Genomic DNA, 24,652 nt, shown 5'->3' on the forward strand with positions numbered 1-24,652 from the left:
AGGTAACTTTAGTGGGTAGTTAGACGGTGAAGAAGATAGAATACCAGCCCTGAAGTCAGGAGGACTCGAGTTCAAATCTGGTCTTAGATACTTAACACATAAACTATGTGACTCTGGGCAAGTCACTTAACTCACCAAAATTGCCTCACCAAAAAATAACAAAATAGGTAACTTCAACTTCAAGAACTGTCTCATTTTCTAGTATTGTAAATAGAATAAAGATCTATTAATTCAGTTCTCTAGTATTGGAAAACTTTATTTCCTGTAATATCCCTGGGGAAGGGGTTTCAATAAAGGAAGAAAAGAAGCTTTCACAATATTAATATGACTGTACATTTCTTTAAAGTGGTTGCAAAGAATGGTCCCCTCCACTCTGAAAGCAGTGTTTCACTTTAGTATAGTTAAAAGTCATGAAATACTATGGAAAATGAGCATACAATAGGAAAAAAAAAAAAAAAAGATCCTGATTATAGAAAGTTACTATGGTAACACAGAAGATCAAAACACAAACTCAGAAAAAGACATGAAAGTCAAAATTGCTATATTCAAAGCCTCAAAGCTATATCCAGGCCACCGAAGAGGAATTTATACATCAAGAGCAGCAGAGGAAAAATTGGGAAGAGAAATGAGAATGATGCAAAAAAAAAAAAAAAAAAAAAAAAAAAAAAAAAAAAAAAATCCTGAAATAGGAGTCAACAGATTTGGTAAGGGAGGCATATAAAAACACTTTATAAACAGAATAAATTAAATGGTAAAAGGGACACAAAATGCACTGAAAAGAAAAATATCTTGAAAAGCAGACTTGGTCAAATGGAAAAAGATATACAAAAATTCACTGAAAAAAGTCCTTAAAAAGCAGCATTAGAATGAAAAGGGGGAAGAGCCACAATGGCAGAGAAAAGTCAGGAAGTTGTCTGAGTTCTCCCAAGTTTCTCTCCAAACAACATTAATTCAAGTTTCTAAATAAATTCTGGAGCAACAGAATTCAGAAAAAAAGAATGTGAAATATTTTTCTAGTACAAGATTTCTTAGGAGAACTTCAGAAAAGGTCTTTCTTACTTAGGTATAAGGAAAGTGTAGCCCAGTGCAGTTGGTGTCCAGGCAAGTCACTGGGAGGCTCTTAGCCACATCATAGATCAGAAACCAAGGTTGCGCTGTCGTAGCCCAGTACAGAAGGCAAAATGCCAGACCAAGAACCCCAAGCACATAGGTGCAACTGTGCTGGGAAACTATAGCATACTGGGCAAGCCACCAGTCTCAAAGGCCACAGCATAGAAAGCTAATGACCATGCCCCTGGCTCCCACTACAAGAAGCTTGGGACAGTGCTCCCTGTGCCCCAAGAACACAGTTAAACTCACAAAATGGGCTAGAAAATGAGCAAAAACAAAACAAAACAAAAAACCAACCCAAACTCTGACCACAGAATACTACTATGGAAAAAGGGAAGATTCAAACATAAACTTGGAAGAGGACAACAATATCAAAACACTTACATGTGAAAATTCAACAGCAGAATTGGCCAAATGGAAAAAGAGGTATAAAAATCTAATGAAATCCTTACCAAACAGATTTGGTCAAATGGAAAAGGAGGTGCAAAAGCTCAATGAAGAAAATAATTCTTGAAAAATTAAAACTGGAAAGGCTGTACCCTGATATTTTAGAACTAGAGGGCAGGACAGAAAATAAAAGAATCTAATGACTACCTTCTGAAAGAAATCTCAAAATGAAAATTCCCAGGAACAGTATAGCCAAATTCAGAATGTCCACGTAAAGGAGAAAAATAATATTGCCAGAAACTAGAAGAAAACAACTCAAATATAGTGAAGAGTAATAAAAAGACTTAGCTACTTCTATATCAAAGGACTGGAGCAATATGACATTCTAGAGGGCAAAAAAGCTAGGATTATCAAGAATTATCTACCCAGCAAAACTAAGCACAATATTTCAAGGATAAAAATGGATATGCAATGAAGCATTCCTGATGAAAAGAGCAGAGCCATATAGAAAAATTGACTTTCAAATACAAGATTCAAGAGAAGTATAAAAGGTAAATAGAAAAGATAAATCCAGAAGAGATTCAATAAGGTTAAATTGTTTATATTCCTATAGGGGGAAATGATACTTATAACTCTAAATACTTTCTCATTATTAAGGCAGTTAGAAGGAGGGTACATAGATAAAGGGCACAGGTATGAGTTGAATATAATGGGAATGATTATCTAAAAAAATCAAATTAAGGATGAGAAAGAGAAGGGCACTGGGAGAAGGGGGATGAGAAAGATAGAATGGGATAAATCATCTGACCTAAAAAAAAAAATCCAAAAGAAGAGAGGGGAAAATGAGGGAAGTAGAGGGGGATGCATGAACTTTATTATTATTGGAATTGGCTCAGAAGGAATAATATACACTCAGTGAAGTGTAGAAGGAGAAATGGATAAGGTTGGGAGGAGGGAAGATTGGGGGAAGTAAAGGTCAGAAGCAAAACACTTTTGTAAATGAACAGGATGAAAGGAGAGAGAAAATAAGATATAAATAAGGGGAAAATAAGATGAAGAGAAATATACATTGATAATCACTAGTGTGAAAAAAAATTTTTATAGACATCATTTCTGAATTACATAGACAACTGAGTCAATTTTAAACAAGTAGGAGCCATTACCCAATTGATAAATGGTGAAACTTCAGAAAATCATCCCCAGGATAATACACTATGATCAAGTAGGATTTATACCAGGAATGCAGGGCTGGTTTAATATTCGGAAAACTATTAGTATAATTGACCATATTAATAATCAAATTAATAAAAACCATATGATCATTTCAATAGATGCAGAAAAAGCATTTGATAAAATCCAACATCCATTCCTACTAAAATGGACTATTCCTTAGAATAGTCAGGAGCATATATTTAAGACCGTCAGTAAGCATAATATGTAATGGAAATAAACTGGAACCTTTCCCAGTAAGATCAGGAGTGAAACAAGGTTGTCCACTATCAGCATTACTATTCAATATTGTATTAGAAATGCTAGCCTCGGCAATAAGAGTCGAGAAAAAGATTAAAGGAATAAGAGTAGATAATGAGGAAATCAAACTGTCACTCTTTGCAGATAATATGATGGTATACTTAGAAAACCCCAGAGATTCTAATAAAAAGTTATTAGAAATAATTCACAACTTTAACAAGTTGCTGGGTACAAAATAAATCCACATAAATCCTCAGCATTTTTATACATCACCAATAAATTGCAACAGCAAGAGATACAACAAGAAATTCCATTCCAAACAAATGTCGAGAGCACAAAATATTTGGGAATCCATCTATCAAAGAAAAGTCAGGAATTATATGAACAAAATTACAAGGCACTAGCCACAAAAATAAAGTCAGATTTAAATAACTGGAAAGACATCCAGTGCTCGTGGATAGGCCAAGCGAATATAATAAAGATGACAATACTCCCCAAACTAATCTACTTATTTAGTGCTATACCAATCAGACTCACAAGAAACTATTTTAGTGACCTACAAAAATAAAAACAAAGTTCATATGGAAGAATAAAAGGTCAAAAATTTCAAGGGAATTAATGAAAAAAAAAAATCAGAGGAAGGTGGTCTAGCTGTACCTGATCTAAAGCTATATTATATAGCAGCAGTCACCAAAACAATTTGGCATTGGCTAAGAAATAGACTAATTGATCGGTGGAATAGGTTAGGTACAAAGGACAAAAAAGGGTACAACTATAGCATTTTTACAGTTAAAGGTTCTGATAGAAGTCTCATTTCCAAAATATATAGAGAACTGACTCTAATTCATAAGAAATCAAGCTATTCTCCAATTGATAAATGGTCAAGAGATATGAACAGACAATTCTCAGATAATGAAATTGAAACTATATCCACTCATATGAAAGAGTGTTCCAAATCACTATTGATCAGAGAAATGTAAATTAGGACAACTCTGAGATATCACTACACACCTGTCAGATTGGCTCAGATGACAGGAACAAATAATGATGAATGTTGGAGGGGATGTGGGAAAACTGGGACACTGATGCATTGTTGGTGGGGTTGTGAAAGAATCTGGTCATTCTGGAGAGCAATTTGGAACTATGCCCCAAAAATTATCAAACTGTGCATACCCTTTGATCCAGCATTGCTGCTACTGGGCTTATATCCCAAAGAAATACTAAAGAAGGGAAAGGGACCTATATGTGCCAAAATGTTTGTGGCAGCCCTTTTTGTAGTGGCTAGAAACTGGAAAATGTATATATATATTTTATAATATTATCCCTTGTATTCATTTTTCCAAATTACCCCCCCTCCCTTATTCCCTCCCCCCGACGACAGGCAATACCATACATTTTACATGTGTTACAATATAGTCTAAGTACAATACATGTGTGTGAATATCATTTTCTTGTTGCACAATAAACATTAGAATCCGAAGGTACATGCAACCTGGGCAGACAGATATTAGTGCTAACAATTTACATTCCCCTCCCAGTGTTTCTTCTCTGGGTGTATCTACCTCTGTCCATCATTGATCAACTGGAAGTGAGTTGGATCTTCTTTATGTTGAAGATTTCCACTTCCATCATAATACATCCTCATACAGTATCGTTGTTGAAGTATACAGTGATCTTCTGGTTCTGCTCATTTCACTCAGCATCAGTTGATTTAAGTCTCTCCAACCCTCTCTGTATTCCTCCTGCTGGTCATTTCTTACTGAGCAATAATATTCCATAACTTTCATATACCATAATTTACCCAACCATTCTCCAATTGATGGGCATCCATTCATTTTCCAGTTTCTGGAAGATGAATGGATGTCCATCAGTTGGAGAATGGTTGGGTAAATTGTGGTATATGAAAGTTATGGAATATTATTGTTCTGTAAGAAATGACCAACAGGATGAATACAGAGAGGCTTGGAGAGACTTACATGAACTGATGCTGAATGAAATGAGCAGAACTAGGAGATCATTATACACTTCAACAACAATACTATATGAGGATGTATTCTGATGGAAGTGGATATCTTCAACATAGAGAAGATGCAACTCAGTTCCAGTTGATCAATAATGGACAGAAACAACTACACCCAGAGAAGGAACACTGGGAATTGAATGTAAAATATTAGCACTACTATCTATCTACCCAGGTTACTTATACCTTCGGAATCCAATACTTAACTTGCAACAAGAAAATTGGATTTACACACATATATCATATCTAGGTTATACTGTAACACATGTAAAATGTATGGGATTGCCTGTCATCTAGGGGAGGGAGTAGAGGGAGGGAGGGGAAAATCTGGAAAAAAGAATATAAGGGATAATGTTATAAAAAAATTACTCATGCATACTGTCAAAAAATTTTATAATTATGAAATTAATTTTTAAAAAAGAGTATTTTTCACCTACAAAAAAAGATAAATGGTCAAAGATATTAATAAGCAATTTTCAGACAAAGTAATCAAAACAATCTATAGTCATATGAAAAGTTGCTCCAAATCACTACTGATAGAGAAATGCAAAGTAAAACAACTCTAATGTAACAATCCTCACCTATCAGACTGACTAATATGACAGAAAAGGAAAATGACAAGTGTTGGAAGAAATTGATAAAATTAAAAACTTTAATGAATGTTGGTGGAATTCTGAACTGATCTGACCATTATAAAGGACAATTTGGAAGTATGACCAAAAGGTTCTTTCTTTCTTTCTTTTTTTAAATTTTTAATTTTTTAAAATTTATTTATTTTTTTTTTTAATTGAGGCAATTGGGGTTAAGTGACTTACCCAGGGTCACACAACTAGGATGTGTTAGGTGTCTGAGGCCAGATTTAAATTCAGGTCCCCCTGACTTCAGGGCTGGTGTTCTAACTACTACACCACCTAGCTGCCTGAATCAAAGGGTTATATAAAACCATACCTACTCTTGGACCAGGAAATACTACTAGGTCAGCATCTCAAAGAGTTAAAAAAACAAAAAAGAAAAAAAGACCTATATGTACAAAAATATTTAAAGCAGCTCTTTTCTGTTGGCAAAGAATTGGAAACTGAGGGGATATCCATCAACTAGGGAATGGTGGAACAAGCTGTTGCATATGATTGTATGGGAAAAGGTAAAGAACTTACAGCACACATTGATCAGAACTGTTAGCTAAAGTAGATCAAGCTTATAGGCCTCAGTTTCGGCTTCTCTGGAGTCACATGATTTTACATAAGGCCTGGACTACATTCCATTGTCCAATGAAGGGATTACCTGGCCAAAGAAGCTGTATATCACCTTGTCTACTACATTCCACTGACCAACTAGGGGAACAGTAGACTTATGTGACCAATCACAACATATAGAGGGTGGAATTTTGGAGGTTCTTTGTCTGAAATGTATAAAAGCTGTAAGCATTTTCAAGGCTCTGGCCCTATTGTGCTGTGAAATTTGGCTCGCAGACCAGGATAGGGCCTGCTTCTCGAGATTCTAATAAATAATTCTTCTTTTTATGAGTGATTTCTGTAGTAGTCAATTTGGGTAGGTCTTTTTGTCCCAAACATGATTATGATAGAATATTATTGTGCCATAAGAAATGATAAGCAGGATTCTTATAGAAAAAATATGGAAAGATTTACATGAACTGATGCAAAATGAAATGAACAGAACTAGAAAAACAATGTATACAGTAACAGTAATATTATCGTATGATGATCTACTATGAATAACTTAAGTTAGTCTAAGCCATTTAAGACAATTTTGAAGGACTTATGATAAAAAATACTGTCCATTACCAGAAAGAACTGATGGTGTCTGAATACAGACCAAAGATACTTTTTTTTTTTTTTAACTTGGTTTTTTTGGTCTCTTTCTTCTTCATATCATGACTTATATGGAAATGTGTTTTATACAATCACACATGTATAACCTATGTCAAATTGCTTGCCTTCTCAATGAAGGGTATAGGGAAAAGAGAGAAAGAATTTAAAACTATTTTTTTATTTTAGTATATTTTTTTCTGTTAAAAATTATTTTTAATATTGGTTTTTAAAATTTAGAGTATTACAATATTATTAATGTTGTAAAAAACAAACCATAGACCCCCCCAAAAAAAACCAAAACCCAAGAAAAATAAAGTTTTTTTAGAAGTTTGTTTTGATCTGTATTCAGATACCATCAGTTCTTTCTTTGAGGATGGATAGCATTTTTCTTAAGTCCTTTATAATTAATTGCCTTTGATCACTGCATTTCTGAGAATTGCTTAGTCATTCACAGTCAATCACCTTACCACACTGCTGTTACTATGTACAATAATCTTCTAATTCTTCTAGCTCTACTCATTTCACTTTGCAGGTATGAAAATCTTTACAAGTTTTTCTGAGATCCCCTACTCATCATCATTTCTTACAGCATAAGAGTATTCCATTACATTCTCCAATGAATGGACATCTCCACAATTTTCAATTCTCTGCCACCTGAAAAATACTTCTATAAATATTTCTATAACTATAGATTCTTTTTTTCATTTTTTTTAAACCTCTTTTGGAACATAGACCTAGTAGTGATATTGCTAGGTCAAAGGGTGTGTATAGTTATATGGCCCTTTGGGGCATAGAAACTCAAAATTTGAAAAAAAAAAAAAAAATTAAAATTGCTTTTCACATGTAATTGGGAATGTCAAAATATTTTGGAACCCTGAGCTTAGCATAACAATAATCCTAGTGTTCCCCCATGGGAACATTAACTCAAAACCTAAAAAAGATATCTCATGGTCCAGCCCAGTAATAAACTCTGCCTTTCCCCCAGTAAGATAAGTCCTGCTTCTGAAAAGGCAGAAAGGAGAGAGGTACTTTCTCTTGCAAACATTATTTTCCTCATTTTGAAATTAATTAAACTTCTGCTTGTGTCCTAACTCTCCTGTCTCTGGACTGCTTTGTACAGTTCTGGCCATCCATAGGTTAGAGGCCAGTAGAAAGGAAAAAAATAAAATATTAAAATAGAATGACTGGAAAAGAAATCTGAAAAAAACAAAATGCATAAACTTGAAAAGAAGAATCATAATCTGCTAGATTTTTTTTTCATCAAGACTTCCACTTGAAAGAGAGGATATACAGATATTTTTATTTCTCAAACATTAAAAAGGCACAAGAATTATAAGATACATGTAACTTACCACAGGATACTGGGCAAGGTCATTATAGGTTCTTCCTGCCATTGTATTTAATTGTATGAGGTAGTCAAAATTTGAAATTTCTCTGTTGACCCATTTCTATATCATGTAAGAAAGATTAATATTAAAATCATTTAAGCTAACATTTCCTGGGAATAGTACAAATACATTCTTAATACCTATGCCTTTGCTTGACAGGCCAAGTATTCTCATATTTGTCCCAATGCCATAATACATTCAATTACTTTTCCACTCCAAATTTCATAGGATTTCACAGTAAGTTTTCATCACCTTAACCCCTTCAGGATTTAATTTCTAAGTATCAGCATCTATAGAGCATTCATGAACTTATTCTAACAATTGCTTTATGCAAAAACTAGTCATATGTGCCACCAATACAAAACCTGTTGAAAAAGATATTTTACCTGTGTCAATCCTGATGCTTTAAATAACTCCTGTGGTGATCTGGTTCCATGAATATTTGGAGAATGAAATGATATAAGTCGACTATACACTTTATTTCTGACCTATAATAAATTACAATTAGGCAATAAAATTTTAATTAAGAAAATTTTTAATTAACTTCAATTCAAGTCCTGTTTCTTTTGCTACCTGGCTCTCCACCACAATGAACAAATCTTTTAACCTTAATGACACTCAGCTTTCTTATCTACAAGTTGGAGATAACATGCCTACCCCACAATTCCCAGGTTTCTAACAACAAAAAATAACTCCTAATAGGAGGGTCTAATTAATAAATAGACTTCCTCATTAAAAAAAAAATTTAGGGACTAGGCAGACTTTTTCTTAAAAAGTAACAAAAGTTAAACATTTTCAAGAAATATTTCTGAAACATAGAGACATCACCTCCCCAAGCAATAATAAAGTAGCTTTCCTTTATATGAAACTAATAAAATGGCTAAGATCTAAGAATGGAGTCAAAAAGGTCCATCATGGGCAACATTTATATGAACTCATGCAATAAAATATCAACAAAGAGGCACCAACTAATTGGCTGAATCATATGAGCAAGTTTATAATAATGAAGGAGTTTTATAACTACTCAAGATCAGATAACCATCAGAAATAAAAGCAAGTATCCTTAAGAAGCCTAAATTTACTGATCTATACAGATTATACTGTACTTATCATTTAGCTGAAACTACTCTCTCCAAGTTAATTGACAAATCTTATAGACTTTCACACTGCTCATCCTTAAACTCTCAGCAACCTCTAACTACTTTCTTCACCTTCTTTACAATTTCATGACTCCTAGTTTTCCATCTATCCATATGACGGTCTTCTCAGTTTCCTTAAATAGATCTTCATCCAGATAATCAAAAATGTCCCTCAGAGCTCTATCAGAAATCCTCTGTCCCTCCTTTCTCCATTATATTATTTAACTTGGTAATGGCATCAACTTCCATGTAATCAATTATTAACTCTATGCTTAGGATTCTACAAGTACAGCCCTAATATCCTTTTTGATCTCTGATCTTATATCTCCACCTGCCCCTCTGATTGGAAGCCTGCAGGGCAGAGAAAAAAACTCTCCTACTGTCTCCTTTTACTCAAAATTCCAGTCATCTTCTGTATTTTCAGGTGCTCTCCACCACTTTCTGCCCCTGCTTCCTTTTCAGTTTCCTTTTGTGAACTGCCTTCCCCCATTGGATTACATACAAGCTCACTGAGGGGTAGGAACTGTCTTTTTCTTATTTTCATGCCAGCAGTTAACATAGTAATTGGCACACAGTAGATGCTTAATGTTTATTATGTAATATATATTGCTGTTGTTTAATCATTCACTGAAAATGACTGGTCTACCAGACGTCAGGAAGTGATCTATACATCTTTGTGATAAAGAAACAAGCTATATTACCGACAGTGAAAAGACATTATCAAACGTTGTAGCTTTCTAATAAAGATAATTAAGTCATAAATTTATAAGTATTTTAAAATGCAATCATGATAAATTGTCAAAATATGGATACCCTCAAATCCATACCAAGTCAATCTCTGTTTCTATTCTCCCTTGCTTCCATTTACCAGTAGGTGGCCAGCTCATCATGGGGCTGGAAGGTAGACAGTAAAGATGAAATGGGAATTAACTATTACTAAGCTTTTTTACACTTGGTTTATCTTTCTTCTATGGACATTAAAGTATTTAATATTAAGACAGTCTTATAAGGTTAAAAATATACAGCCTTTGGTTGTGTTTTGTTGCAAATTAACATTCAACCAAGAATTTACTTTATGCCACAGAAATTATGGGCAACCCTAGGCAACATTAAATTGAGGCATCTGATAGTTTCCACACCTCTTTTTCCTCAATAAACAATATATTTAAAATCTGTACAATTAAAACCCCATTGCTTGGTGTTGAGAGTAAAGATTTTTGATCATCTGCTGTGTTTTGATCTACTTAAAACAGTGAAATACAAAATCAATTAGAAATGAATAGTTAAGAAAGCACATTAATCTACATACCCCTGTCATACTTTTTACATACCTCCTTTTTGAAATTGAGAAAGTAGTTGGATTGATCAATGAGAAAAATCTCCAAGGCTGACCTTCTCAGGTTGTACCGTCGGAGATGAATCTCTCGAATTTGAGGGTGAGGCCACTTGAAATCATAACCTATTCCTTCAGAGAGAGGAACTATTGTGATTAAAGTACCACTCTTGCTATTTAGAATGTTATTTTTTTAGATTCTGACAAAGGTAAGGCAAGTGAAAGAAAAATTCAATTTGCATAAAAACAAATTTTACCAATATTTGCACATATTTAAATCATTTCCTTGTTAAAAAAAAAAATCACAAAAGACTACAGATATCCTACTGTTTCACAATGAGAATATACAATAGTCAATACTTAGAATATTAATTTTTGTTTTAAATTAATTTACCATGTTAAACTTAATTCCCATACAGCATATGGATTTAGTTTAGAACTCAACATCATTGGATATAGGATAACCAATTACACAACAAGGAGATAATAAAGATTCTATTTTAATACTTTGCACATAGCATCTTCTACCAATTCAAATATTTTAACATAGTTATTGGGAAGAAAACATGAAATTATTTTTGTTGTTCCTTTCAAAGCACTACCTAAAGTTATGAGGCTTATTGTGTCTAGTTTTGGTTTTGTTTGTTTATATTCTCTATTTCCATTAGAAATAAGCTGAATACTTTATCATTGAACTGGTATAAGAAATTGAGAGAAGTGGAGAACCCAATTCCAAGAACTTACCATCTTCTTTTTCAATGCTCCCATCATGAAAGTAAATATGTTGAGTAGTGATTTCAAATCTGCCAGGAATCACATCAATTACTGTAATAAGTTCACAGTCTTCAGATAATACCAGTTTTTCCTTTTGACTCTGTTCTCCTTTCTCATCTCTGCAAAAGTAACACCAGATATTACACTGATTAAATAGAAAAGAATATCATACTCGTTAAATTCTTGATTATCTTCAAATTAATATGCAAATAAAAGTTTATATATTAAATTTTGTGAGAATTTTTCAGATTTTGTTCCTTAGACTTTAGCACGATGGTCTTCTATGTAATAAATATTACAGTGTTAGATTGAATTCCTCAGAGCTCAATGAATTGAAATGAATCAAAGTGAATTTAATTATCTATTCTTCTCTTCACCATGAATACTCTTTTACTATATTAACATGTCTTTTTCTCCCCAATACAAAAAGAAATGTTTTAATTGCAAAAGACACAGAAATACTGAGAAAAACACAACTAATGATACTATTTAAACTTGTGAAACGTGATTTGAAAATAATGCTCTTATTTCTACATTAAGAAGCTTTTCTATTTCAAAATATCAAATATCAAAATTTTATATACTAGGCTTCATTTGTATCTCAAACTTCCTAGTTTCTTTCAACACTGGAGATCAGATGACTGAAAAACCAAGACTCACTTCAAGCCCAATTTTCTAATAGTGTTTCTTGATCCCCCAAATAGCAAAAGCCTGCCATATTCGAATTCCTTTTTATCTATTTTTATATATAGTTATATGCAAACATTCTTTTTCCTCAAAGAGAATGTAAGCACCCTGATGACATGGGCAAAGATTATTTCAGTTTTGTCCATATGTCTCCAGCACTTAGCACAGTACCCAGAGAAAACAAGTTTCTTAATAATTGATTGATTATTGAACAGTCCTGTGAGGAAGATATAACAAATATTTTCTCCAGTTATCCATCATTCAAGAACCATTTATCAACCACATTGTTATTCAGGACATGTGCTAGGTATCATGGGGAATACTGGTAAATAAACTATGGTTCCTGCTCTTAAGAAGGTTGTAGTTGTACAGAGAAGAAAACCAAGGCTCAGACAAATGATGACTTATCCAGGTTAAGAAGTGGCAGAGACAGACTGATTACTTGTCCAATGCCTTTTCTTTATAATGTTATTACATGAATTGTTCTCATAGTTCTATTCATTTCACTCTGTATACAAGGCCTGTGATTTTATTGGTGCAGACAACTCCAAGAAAAGAAATTCCACCTGACCCATGATAGATTGCTACCTGTTCTGAAACTTAACAGACTTTATTTTCTGAAATACTGAAAAGTCAAAACAGCTTCCCAGTATCAACCAGCCAGTATGTATAAGGACTTGAATTCAGATTTCTCTGACTCCAAAGCTATCTTGTCCTCCATTATCCCATGCTCCCTTCTCAAACTTCCTTCATAAAAATGAAAACAAACAAAAATGCCTTTTTTTTTTTTTTAAAGCTAAGCAGGACACATGACAATGTCAAAAATAACTCAAGTAAAATTTACTATGGGTCCTTTCTGAACATTTTATCTTTTTTGTCTCCTCAGCTTTGCTCATTTTGCTCTCACTGTCTATAATTGCAATCTTTACCTCTCAAACTTCTTAAATCCTCCCAATCCTTTAAAGGATCAGTTGAGAATCATACCTCCTACCAAAAAAAGCTTACTGGACCATTTCAGCCAAAAAGAGTTCTTCTCTATTTGTCCATTAGAGTTATAAGTGTCTTCAGGAGCTATCCAGATCAACATATCTTGTCTCTTGACAAGAACAGTAACAAGAGGCCATCAAGACTTTGAGTTTCCAAATTTTTCCTTATATTAAAGACAGCACTATTTATCTTCTCTGTTCCTACTACACACTAGTGCTGAATAAAACTAGAAAAAGTAAAGTAACCAGGTAGAATGAATTTACTACAAATGTATGTGATTTAACTTTATCTGGGTCCCACAGCAATAAGGCAATTCATTTATTTTTCTCTTTCCCAATTCTTTCAGAGGCTGTTCCAAATCTGTCTTCTCAAGCCTCCCTCACTTTAACATACACACACACACACACACACACACACACACACACACACACCCTACATATATATTTGTATATATAGATATATATACTCAGGTATATATTTCTCCCCCCCCCCCATACTCTACTTCTCCCTATCTCCCTCTCTATTTATTTCTCTAGCATTCTATGGACTCTCTTATGAACTCCAATTCCTCAACCCTTCTCTCTAATCACTTAGCCACTACCCTTATGCATGCCCTTATCACATCTCAACTGGACTTTTACAATAGCCTCTAGAATCCTTGTTTCCACAAGTGCAGCCAGGGATTAAAGGCCAAATCCTTTATTCGCGCTCGGCTAGTTTTATGGAGGCCTTCCAGAGTCTTGGTTCAGTGGAGAAGGGAATGAGGAGAGCCTGCCACCAAGGTGGTATGAGACGGGATGAATCTGTCTGAGTCCAAGGGCTTGTGCTCCAGCCTTCAGTCCGCTTGTTTCTGAATGAGTCTAGCTGAGTATGTCTGAGCTTATATGCTCTCCCATTATAGGTGTAAATCTTGTAGAACTATATTAAGTACCAAGTACATGTACTGAACTACAGAACTTATTAAGCACCCTGCTAAACAACCATTGTCTTTATCAATTCCACCGAGTTAGCACCTTGTAAGAATCCTTATTTCAAATTCAGAGTTCTGGTCCTTAACAGCCTCTCCTTTAGTATCCCCACCTCAAGCCTTTTTCTTCTGAAAACTTCCTGCATACAACTGCCTAGCTGATTTTCCTAAAAATGACCCAATCACATCTGTATTCAAAGACCAATGACGTTCTCTGACTTTGAAATAAATTATGCAGTCATTAGTCCTTATTTTCCCTCTTACTTGCTAAGGTTCTGCACAGCTGAGCTTGTAATTCCAAACCTAATACTATTCCACCTCCCTGGACCTTGAACTTTTTCCCATGCCTACATTATGCAATCTCTTAGAAGAATGAATTCAATTACTAACTTATACAAGAACTTTTCTTATCCTTTTAACTCTTAGTAAGCTCTTTTTCCAAAATTAGCATTGTTGTAATTTGTATATATTCTGTAAAAAAAATTTTCTGTGCACATTGTCTCCTCCAAGAGAATTTAGGTTTCTTGAAGGTAGAGATTATTTATTTTTGTCTTTGTATCCTCAGCACCTAGCATATATTAAGTGTCTTAATAAACCAATGTTATTTTTCAATAGCTATTTTAAGTGTGTGACTCTTGCCTTCCTGATTTGAGTAGGGACTCTATCTTACCTTTCTTTTCCATTTCAAATATCACTAGTTAGAGTAGATGTTCAACATTTAGGACTAGTTCCTAGTTCAGGGAAATGTGAAAACAATACTTTCCTTGGGCACATAAAAGCTCTGTGCTTCTAAACAAGTCCCTTATCCCATTTTAGCCTCAATTTCATTATGTGTAACATAAAAAAGCACATACCTTGCAGGTTCCTGTGAGAATTAGATGGCATTTATAAAACAGTTCAAAGACATTAAAGCACCATGGAAGTAATGAATATAAAGCTGGCCTTATTATTATCATTTCCAATATTGCACATATCTAATTCCTAACATGATTTTTAATATTCTTTGCAATGCTTACACATACATATCTGCTCTTGCTGTTGTGTCTTCTTCAGGAAGGTCTAGTTTATCTTCTTCCCTATCATTGACTTTCACTTGTTTCACTGCCTCTAGCAGCAATGATTCACTAGAGAGCTGGGAGTGTTGAACACCTGTTCAGACACAAAACAATTTAAAACAGAAAACAATTTATGTTTCCTTACAACACTGCTAGAAATAAAATATGTGACCATTAGCTAGAAACAAAATTAATTAACATAAGCATCACAAGTAAAAAAGTGGATTGAAATCATCATAGGAAGGAGAAATGTAGTAACTAATTAGGAAAAATAACTTTTTTCCCCAAATGTTTCATAAACTTATATTACAACAGACACAGAGTAAAAAGAATGGATATATAAAAGGTGATATTGTTTTGATCCAAAAATAATCCAGATAACTCTTTTTAAAGCAGTCCTGTGCTTATCATTTAGATTTTATTTGTGTCAAAGTACCTCAGAGATTAGTGTCAAGGGAGATTTTCTATGATTGTGGTGATGTGAGAGCACTCTCCTGAAAACTGAACCACAAAAGAATGTCATGTAAAAGTGATACAACTCTATAAGGCATTATTTAAACAGATCTATCAAAAACTCCTGAGTACAGTCAAACTGGATATCATTGGGAAATATTGAACAAAATACATGAAAATACAACATGGATAATATTTTCTAGGTCAATATGTGGCCTATAGGGATCTGTTTATATTTGAATTTGATAGCACTGCTATTTTTGTTGCTAGGTAATTTCAGTCATGTCCAACTCTCCATTACTCATTTAGGGTTTTCTAGGTAAAGTACTAGAATGGTTTTCCATTTCTCTAGTTCATTTTACAGATAAGGAAACTGAGGCAAACAATGTTAAACAGGGTCACAAATAGTGTTTGAGGCCAGATTTGAACTCAGGAAGATTTTTCTGACTCTGGCTTGGAATTCCATTAAGCCACATAACTACCCACTACTGCTATATTTGAGGTATTTATTTCTGGTCATATAGTATATAGAAAACAGCTCCAAAACTAATATGCGGCCAATAAATATCATATCTCATAGACAAGGCATTATATGGTTAATTTAGTTTGTTTAACAAATCTTTTAGTACCTGTACAATTCTTATTCCCTGTTTCATCCACAAATATTCCACCAAGGACCTAATTAATATCTTAAAGGCTTTTCTTCTGAGAAAGGAGACTAGAGGAATACTGTAAGGAATTCTGGTAATATTTTAAAAATTTAATAAAAATCTATCCTTCTAAATATCTTTTTTTTTGTTGATGTTTACCATTCTACACTGGAAATGTTCTAAATCATGACTGAAACTGATGAAAAGCACCAATTTAACAGAGTAATGAAGAATAATGAACTGTTTGTTCTGCCCTGGGGATATACTTCAATGGACCTGTGATAGTACTGATGAGAGTATTTCTTCTAATGATAAAGTTTATACATTCATGCCTTCTCTTCCTGTGATTCTTGTCCATGTAATCCTATAAATGTTGATCCACTCAAAATGCCAGGGGCCTTACTTTAGTTCTGGTGTTATGGATATTAATAAAGTGCACAGAGCAAAACACAGATAGACAAGATAGATAGAAATACTTGAAAGAGAACAAAGACATAATTAATGGCATCCTTTTAGACTGTTTTTGTTGTCAAATTTTTGAATGGTCTTTTACTGCTCACTATGTGGCTTTCCATCTCAAAAAAAGCTAGGAGTCACTCAATGCACTATATACTTTCTCCAAAGCAATTTTGCTTTTCCTATAATTTTGGATCCAGGTCATTATCCATATGCAATGCCTGGAAAATAAATGTATTGATAAACCAACTTTATGGTTCCTTCCTATCATATGTCATAGTCTAGACAAATTTCATTCTTTATCCATTTGGTTATTCCAATGTTAGAATCCTTTACAACTAATTCCCCTCCTATCTTTCTGATCTTTTTACTGTTGACTTCCCTGGATGTACTCTATATTCCAGAAACATTTGCCTTTTTGTTATTCTTCATACATTATATTCCATTTTTCAGCTCTGTGCCTTTTCAGTTGTGATCTCCCATGCCTAAAATACTCTCTCTCCTTACCTCTGCACCCTGGCTGCCCTTTAAGACTCAGCTCAAATCCTACTGTCTGCAGTATCCCTTTGGCATTACTTTTCCAGCTATCTGTTTATCTTGTATCAATAATTTTTTTTTGGCATCTTGCTTCCTCCATCAGAATGTGATCTGCTTGAGGGCAGGAGCCATGTTTTGCATTTCTCTGTAAATCTAGTGCTTAGCACAATATTTAGTACATAGCAAGCTGGTAATTAAAAACTGATTGTTAACTGAACAGCTCTGCCATTTTCTTTTTGAATGGCTATGGATCTCATTTAGGAGACTCTAAAATTCTGCGGGTTTCATGTAATCAGCATAGCATCATCCATATGAAGTTCTGGAGGACTTCATAATCTAGTATCTCACTTGAGTTCACACTGAACACCCTCCATGACAATGTCATATATTTAAAGTTATAATCAAGGCAAACTTAGAGCTAAAACTATGCATCTGTATTTTATGTCTCAACAGATGTTAAAAGCAGAGCTACAATTTTCACAAAATCTAATACAATGTTCATGAAAGAGATTTTACTGAAAGAGAGCTTTTCAGGAATGTTTTTATTCTAAGTGAAGGGGGGAGGAAACTATTCCTTTACTGAATCTGTGTCCCCTTTAAGATTATTAAGATGTTTCCTTTTGATCTTGATCTTTTTTTGGAGTCTCAGCCCCTCCTGGGGGAGGCATATCCCCTCAGATAAGTTATCTTTTGGGGATGCCAGAGCCTTAGAAATCCTGGTCAAAATTCTCAGATGATGAAATTGAAACTATATCCACTCATATGAAAGAGTGTTCCAAATCACTACTGATCAGAGAAATGCAAATTAAGACAACTCTGAGATACCACTACACACCTGTCAGATTGGCTAAGATGACAGGAACAAATAATGATGAATGTTGGAGAGGATGTGGGAAAACTGGGACACTGATATATTGCTGGTGGAGTTGTGAAAGAATCCAGCCATTCTGGAGAGCAATCTGGAACTATGCCCAAAAAGTTATCAAACTGTGCATACCCTTTGACCCAGCATTGCTGCTATTGGGCTTATATCCCAAAGAAAAACTAAAGAGTGGACAGGGACCTGTATGTGCCAAAATGTTTGTGGCAGCTCTTTTTGTTGTAGCTAGAAACTGGAAGTTGAATGGATGTCCATCAATTGGAGAATGATTGGGTAAATTATGGTATATGAAGGTTATGGAATATTATTGCTCTGGAAGAAATGACCAGGAGGAGGAATACAGAGAGGCTTGGAGAGACTTACATCAACTGATGCTGAGTGAAATGAATAGAACCAGAAGATCGCTGTACACTTCAACAACAATACTGTATGAGGATGTATTCTGATGGAAGTGGACATCTTCAACATAAAGAAGATCCAACTCACTTCCAGTTGATCAGTGATGGACAGAAACAACTACACCCAGAGAAGGAACACTGGGAAGTGAATGTAAATTGTTAGCACTACTGTCTATCTACCCAGGTTACTTATACCTTCGGAATCTAATACTTAATGTGCTAAACAAGAAAGTGGTATTCACACACATATATTGTATCTAGGTTTTACTGTAACACATGTAAAATGTATGGGATTGCCTGTCATCGGGGGGAGGGAATAAAGGGAGGGGGGGATAATTTGGAAAAATGAATATAAGGGATAATATTATAAAAAAAAATTATTCATGCATATATACTGTGAAAAAAAAATTCTAAATTTTTAAAAAAAAAAAAAAAAAGGAAAAGAAATCCTGGTCAAAAAGCACACTTTTGAAGTGTTGTTCATTCGAATAGGAGATATGGGTCAGATACTGATAAGCATCTAGAATGGGAACCTTGGCTTCCTGAAGCCTCAAGACTATTTTTAAAAGACAGTTTCTAAACTTACTCTTTGCAGTGGCTCAAAGTAGCTTGCTCAGCTGCTAGGACCCTGCCCACTGAGAAGGCATTCTCTTCTCAGTGCCAGACTCCATCTTCTTAATAGAACTTTGCCAACTATAGAAGTCAGTCTCTTAGCAAACTGGTTTCTATCCAACAATAAACTTTCATTTTTGCCAATTAATAATTTGGGGTTTCATGAACTTTTTCATGAAAAAGCCTGCACCAACCAAAAGGGGATTTTAACAGCTCTCTGACTGCCACTAACCTCATCATAAGGAATCAATATTTCAAAGATAAAAACTAAGCACAGTGGTATTTTTGCATTTCCTATACTTTTCTGTCAATAATAACTTAAAATCTGTCAGTAAGTCAGAGAAAAGCAATTATTAAGCATGTAATAGATATTTAGCACTGTGCTAAGTACTTGAGACATATATATATGAAATAAAGACAGAACTTGCCTTCATGGAGCTTACAATTTAATGGGAAAAGCTGAGAAGAGGTAGAAGAAAAGGGAGAATGAATTTTCCCCTAGAAACAACACATAGAAATCATAGGATTTTAGAGTTGAAATAGACCCTAAAGAGCTTTTAATACTATCTTCTGATTTTATTAAAATAGTAACAGACTAATTAGAAAGCTAACATTACTTTTCTCACAGAAAAATACTTGCAGATATTTGCTTAATATCACAGAATAATAATAGTAGTCATGTTAGTCCATATGGTGTAGGAGAAAGAATGCCAGAAAGACTCAAAAATGCCAGCTTTGAATTTTGGCTCTAACACTTACTAGATAGGTAAAACCAGGAAGTCAATTAATTGTAAACATTCAAGGCTATCTAATCCATTCCAATTTAATCCAAAAAGTATTTGTTAGCAGCTAAAATACTGTACTAAATTGCTTAGAATAATGAAAACAATTGTTCTTTCTTTCAATCCTTTCAATCACTCTTTGTGACCCTATGAATCAAACTGTCAATGGAATTTTCAAGGCAAAAAAAAATTAAGTAGTTTGACATTTGCTTCTCCACTGGAGAATATTTATTCTATTATTAAAACATAAATCAATCTTATATAGTTTAACTGAAATATTATACATTTTGAATGAAAATGGTAGAAAGCAACAATAATGTGCAATATTACTAATAATTAAGAACCAAAATTGAAAAAAAAAATTTTTTTTTAATGTAGTCTTGTGAAAAAATGGTTTAAGAATGAAAAAAGTAGATAAAGATTTTGTGGACAATTTTAAGGGGGCATCTGAATTATTTCAAAATATTTGAAGGTTAACGGAACTGCTTCTGTTTAATTCAAATATCAAGACATTACTATACTGTATAGGTATTTAGGCAGAACTAATCTTCATCTTATTATTCATAATTAGAATTTTCTTTTGATTTACAAATTAAAGGAAGAAAAGAAGTGGGAGAATAAAAGCAAGAGAATTGAAAAAATTAAGTTGAAAATTCATCTGGGATTGCTAGAATAAAAGATGGCATTAAAAAAAAAAAAGGAAGTGAGATCAAAAGAATGCATGTTGTGTCTTATCAGAAAGACTTGAGACATTAATTAAACTTGTCTAGAAAACTACTCTCATACACTTACCACCAGATGGCATCATCAGCCTAAGAAATCTTTTGGTTTGGAAGAGGGTTCTAGAGATAATTGCAAGTTGACATTCATTCTTAGGGGACATCTCCAAAAGAGGGATCATATCTTAAAGATCATTTTAAATTTTGTTTTTGTCTATTCACCCCCCCATACCTGACAAAGCCTTTTACACAAAGATGGGGACTGGACCTATGATTTTGTGGGTAAAAGGAGCTTTAGTAACGCAGATTCCCATCTTCCACTCAACTCAGAATAGCAGAAAGTCTTCAGTGACCCAAGGTCACACTGACAGTATGCATTAGAGGTTAAAAGTGACCCAATGCTATGCAGCCTGTATGTAGGCATTTAATAAATGCTACTACTGTTGGTCTCTTTTAGAAAGAATATTACCTTTAAAAACAGGAAAAAAAAAATACTTCCTAAGTATGGTGATTTTGAAAAACATAAGCTCCTATGTAGCAGATATTGTATTGAACAAATGCTATGTAGCAGAACCCATGTATTGAACAAAACAAAACAAAAAAAGGAAATTTTTATTATTATTATTATTATTTTTTGAAGCTGGAGTTAAGTGACTTGCTCAGGGTCACACAGCTAGGAAATGTTAAGTGTCTGAGACCAGATTTGAACTTGGGTCTTCCTGAATTCAAGGCTGGTGCTCTATCCACTGCGCCACCTAGCTGCCCCCAAAAAGGAAATATTTTACAAGAAAATAACATTTCAAAAACCACACACCTTAAATATGCAGACGCAAAACTCAGAGATTTAGGAACCTTGAGGCTCAGCACAGATTCCTACTGCAAAGATGACCATCCTACACCTTAGTAGAACTATACCTGTAGCTACTTCCTATATAGCTATCATTCTCAGAAATCCACAGAAGTGGAAGAAGGGATGAATACAAAGGAAAAGTTTAGAAAAAAAAAAAAAGGAGCAGAAATATCAGGAGGAGATGTATAGAATAGACCTTGATCCTTTTTAAAAGACTAAGCTAAATTGTAAAGAGGGATGCTTTAAAAAAGAAGTCTGAGATGTCCATTAAGGGAACAGATGTTTTTAAATTGTTCAATATTAGTCAACTCTTTAATCTAATGAAATTTAGTCCTATTTTCCCTCCCTATGATAGTAGTGAAATTAAGCTTCCCTTCTCCTTTAACTTGTTTTCTAATCCTAGAAACAATAAGAGTTACTTATACTGAACAATTTAAAGTCTCCTTAATGTTTAAAATACTTTGCAATGACTTGGTGAAAAAAAGTTTATCTTAATCTCTGCCTTCAAGAAGCTTACATTATACTTACATACCCAAAGATCAACACAAACATACAAATTATAAGACAGAGAGATATGGGACAAAGCAGAGATCTAGGAGGAACTAAGAGAATCAAAAAAGGCTTCATGGAGCTGGTACATGAACTGAGGCTTAAGGGAAAATAAAGATTCTATAAGTCAGAAATAAGAAAAAAGAAAATAAGGATTTTGTACAGGCTAGGCTGGTAACTTAGATCTGTGCCTTTAAGGGAAGACTACTCAGGAAGAAGTCGAGAATGGCAGCTAGATGCCAGTAAAAGGTTGGCAGAATATTACAAAATTCCTGAAGAATGACAAAGAACTAGGGTGATGACAATGTGGATGAAGAGAACCAAATATATTCGATATTATGGTAGAAATGTATGGTATTCTTTTCAAATGATTCTCAAATCTTTAAATGTAGCTTTAAATGCTTCTCTTAATTCTTTTTTTCCCCCTGTGGCAATTAGGGTTAAATGACTTGCCCAGGGCCACACAGCCAGGAAGTGTTAAGTGTCTGAGGTCAGATTTGAACTTAGGTCCTCCTGATTTCAGGGCTGGTGTTCTATCCACTGTGCCTCCTAGCTGCCCAAGAAAATAACTTTTTAAAGTAAGTAAAAGACTAAGAATCAAACTTTATCCTAAAGGACATAATTTGGGGAAATGGGCAAAAGTTTGAGAGAGGAGAATTTAGAATAAATGTAAAAAAAAAGTAAAAATCTGCTAACAATTACAACTATTACAATGTAGAAAGAAGGTATCTAAGGAGATAGCAAGTTGTCTTCTACCAGGTCTTCAGGCAAAGTATAATAATAACAATAATGATTATGATGAAAAATAACATAAATATTTTGTTAACTATATCCCAGGTGATACGCTAAGTGCTGTACAATTATCTCATTTGATTCTTATGACAACCTTGGGAGGTGGATGCTGTTATTACCCCCACTGTACAAATGAAGAAACTGAGGCCAAGAGATGTTAAATGACTTGTCCAGAACCCCAGAGCTACACAGTATCTAGAGTCACATAAGAATTCCTATTTTCCCAATTCTAAGATGTAATACTCTATCTCTACCTCTATTTCTAAAAAAAAGTTCACTTAAAATATGGGCAAATATTTTTTTGTAAATTGTAGAAATTAGCAGTCAATTAGAGGGAAGGAAATAGAAGGAGTTAATTCTAAAACCAATTTAGAGAGACTATGTCATTAAATTTTCTCACTATACTAAGGCTGATTTTTGAAGTCCTTTCTAATTCAAAATTTGGTAACTGGAAACTCCTTCAAGGTAGAACAAACTGTTCTGCTTTCTTTTTACTGAGGTCATCAAACAAAGATCTGATCAACACAGAGAGGACAAAGTCAGATGTACTAGATTCTGTGATTATGTACTTACAATTTTGGAAATGAAAAGTATGCCCATGGAAAATTCAATATGTGATGTCTAGCAGACAATTGAAAATGAAAAATTAGAATAAGGGAAGCATGGAGCAGCTAGGTAGTGCAGTGGATAGAGCATCAGTCCTGAAATCAGGAGGACCTGAATTCAAATCTGACCTCAGACACTTAACACTTCCTGGCTGTGTGGCCCTGGGCAAGTCATTTAACCCTAATTGCCACAGGGGAAAAAAAAATTAAGAGAAGCATTTAAAGCTACATTTAAAGATTTGAGAATCATTTGAAAAGAAAACTCACTTAAAAAAGGAATGTTGCTGAAATTTTAATATAGTATTATGATATAAAATAATTATCACTAACAAAACTAGTTAGTAGCTTACCATGCATGACATCAATATAAGTTAAGAGAGTTTAGAACTTACCTAAATTGTCCCTCAAAGCACTGGCTTCCTCATGAGAATTGAAATTATAATTCTGTATCAATTTAAGTTTCATTCGAGAATAGTTTTCCACATTAGCAAGTTTCCAGTGAATAATATTCTGTGTCCTAAAAAGAGTAAAAGTTATATTACAGCAATTCTACATAAAGAAAATTTAGTTGGAAACTGCAGTATTTGGAAATAACTAAGCACTAAAAAACTAAATTACTCATCTTTAAAGTTTTATTAGCAAGTTATAGTAATGTTGTATTACTATCTGAAAATAGTGCTGCCAGAAAGAAACTACAAAGTTCTGAGGACTGGGAAGACATATCATATCATGTCAAAATAGAAATCCAATAACTCAAGCAATCTATCAGCATGTGGAAACAGTTATATTATATAGCTGTTTTAAGTATGTAATTGTTGTTGGTGGTAGTAAGCTCATTTTATGAGCTGGAAACTGAGGCAAATAGGGTTCAGTGACTTGCCTAAGATCATTCAACCAGTAGGTGTCTCACTCTGAAAGTCTTCCTGACTCTAGAACTGGCACTATCTACTGCATCACCAAATGACTCTTTAAATATATAATGCCATTAACAAAATACATATTTACTGGGAGACACTTCTTTTTTCAAACTGCAATAATAATTTACCACAACAATTAAAATTAGAACTTTGAAAAGTTTTTTACGAATCCAAAATAACTAATCCATGACATCAAAATGGAAGGAAATGGGCAATTAGTAAGAATAGGCTGATTATTATAAGGTATAAAAGACTGCCAGGACAATGTTTCTGAAAATATAAGATAAGACATCAGGTAGGATGAAT

General features: G+C 33.9%; 1 protein-coding gene across 1 annotated transcript in view; it reads right to left on the minus strand.

Annotated features, from left to right (window-relative positions):
- NBEAL1 (neurobeachin like 1) overlaps positions 1 to 24,652 on the minus strand; it is a 186,418-nt gene that overhangs the window by 37,974 nt on the left and 123,792 nt on the right. Inside the window, exons 35-40 of the mRNA XM_074299004.1 lie at positions 23,822 to 23,946; positions 15,114 to 15,240; positions 11,421 to 11,569; positions 10,675 to 10,808; positions 8,591 to 8,692; positions 8,169 to 8,264 (exon numbers count right to left, since the gene is read on the minus strand). Of these exons, the coding sequence (XP_074155105.1) occupies positions 8,169 to 8,264; positions 8,591 to 8,692; positions 10,675 to 10,808; positions 11,421 to 11,569; positions 15,114 to 15,240; positions 23,822 to 23,946 (733 nt within the window). The remainder of the gene's footprint in view (positions 1 to 8,168; positions 8,265 to 8,590; positions 8,693 to 10,674; positions 10,809 to 11,420; positions 11,570 to 15,113; positions 15,241 to 23,821; positions 23,947 to 24,652) is intronic.

The sequence above is a fragment of the Sminthopsis crassicaudata genome, chromosome 3 (genome assembly GCF_048593235.1).
Source record: "Sminthopsis crassicaudata isolate SCR6 chromosome 3, ASM4859323v1, whole genome shotgun sequence".
Lineage (NCBI taxonomy): Eukaryota > Metazoa > Chordata > Mammalia > Dasyuromorphia > Dasyuridae > Sminthopsis > Sminthopsis crassicaudata.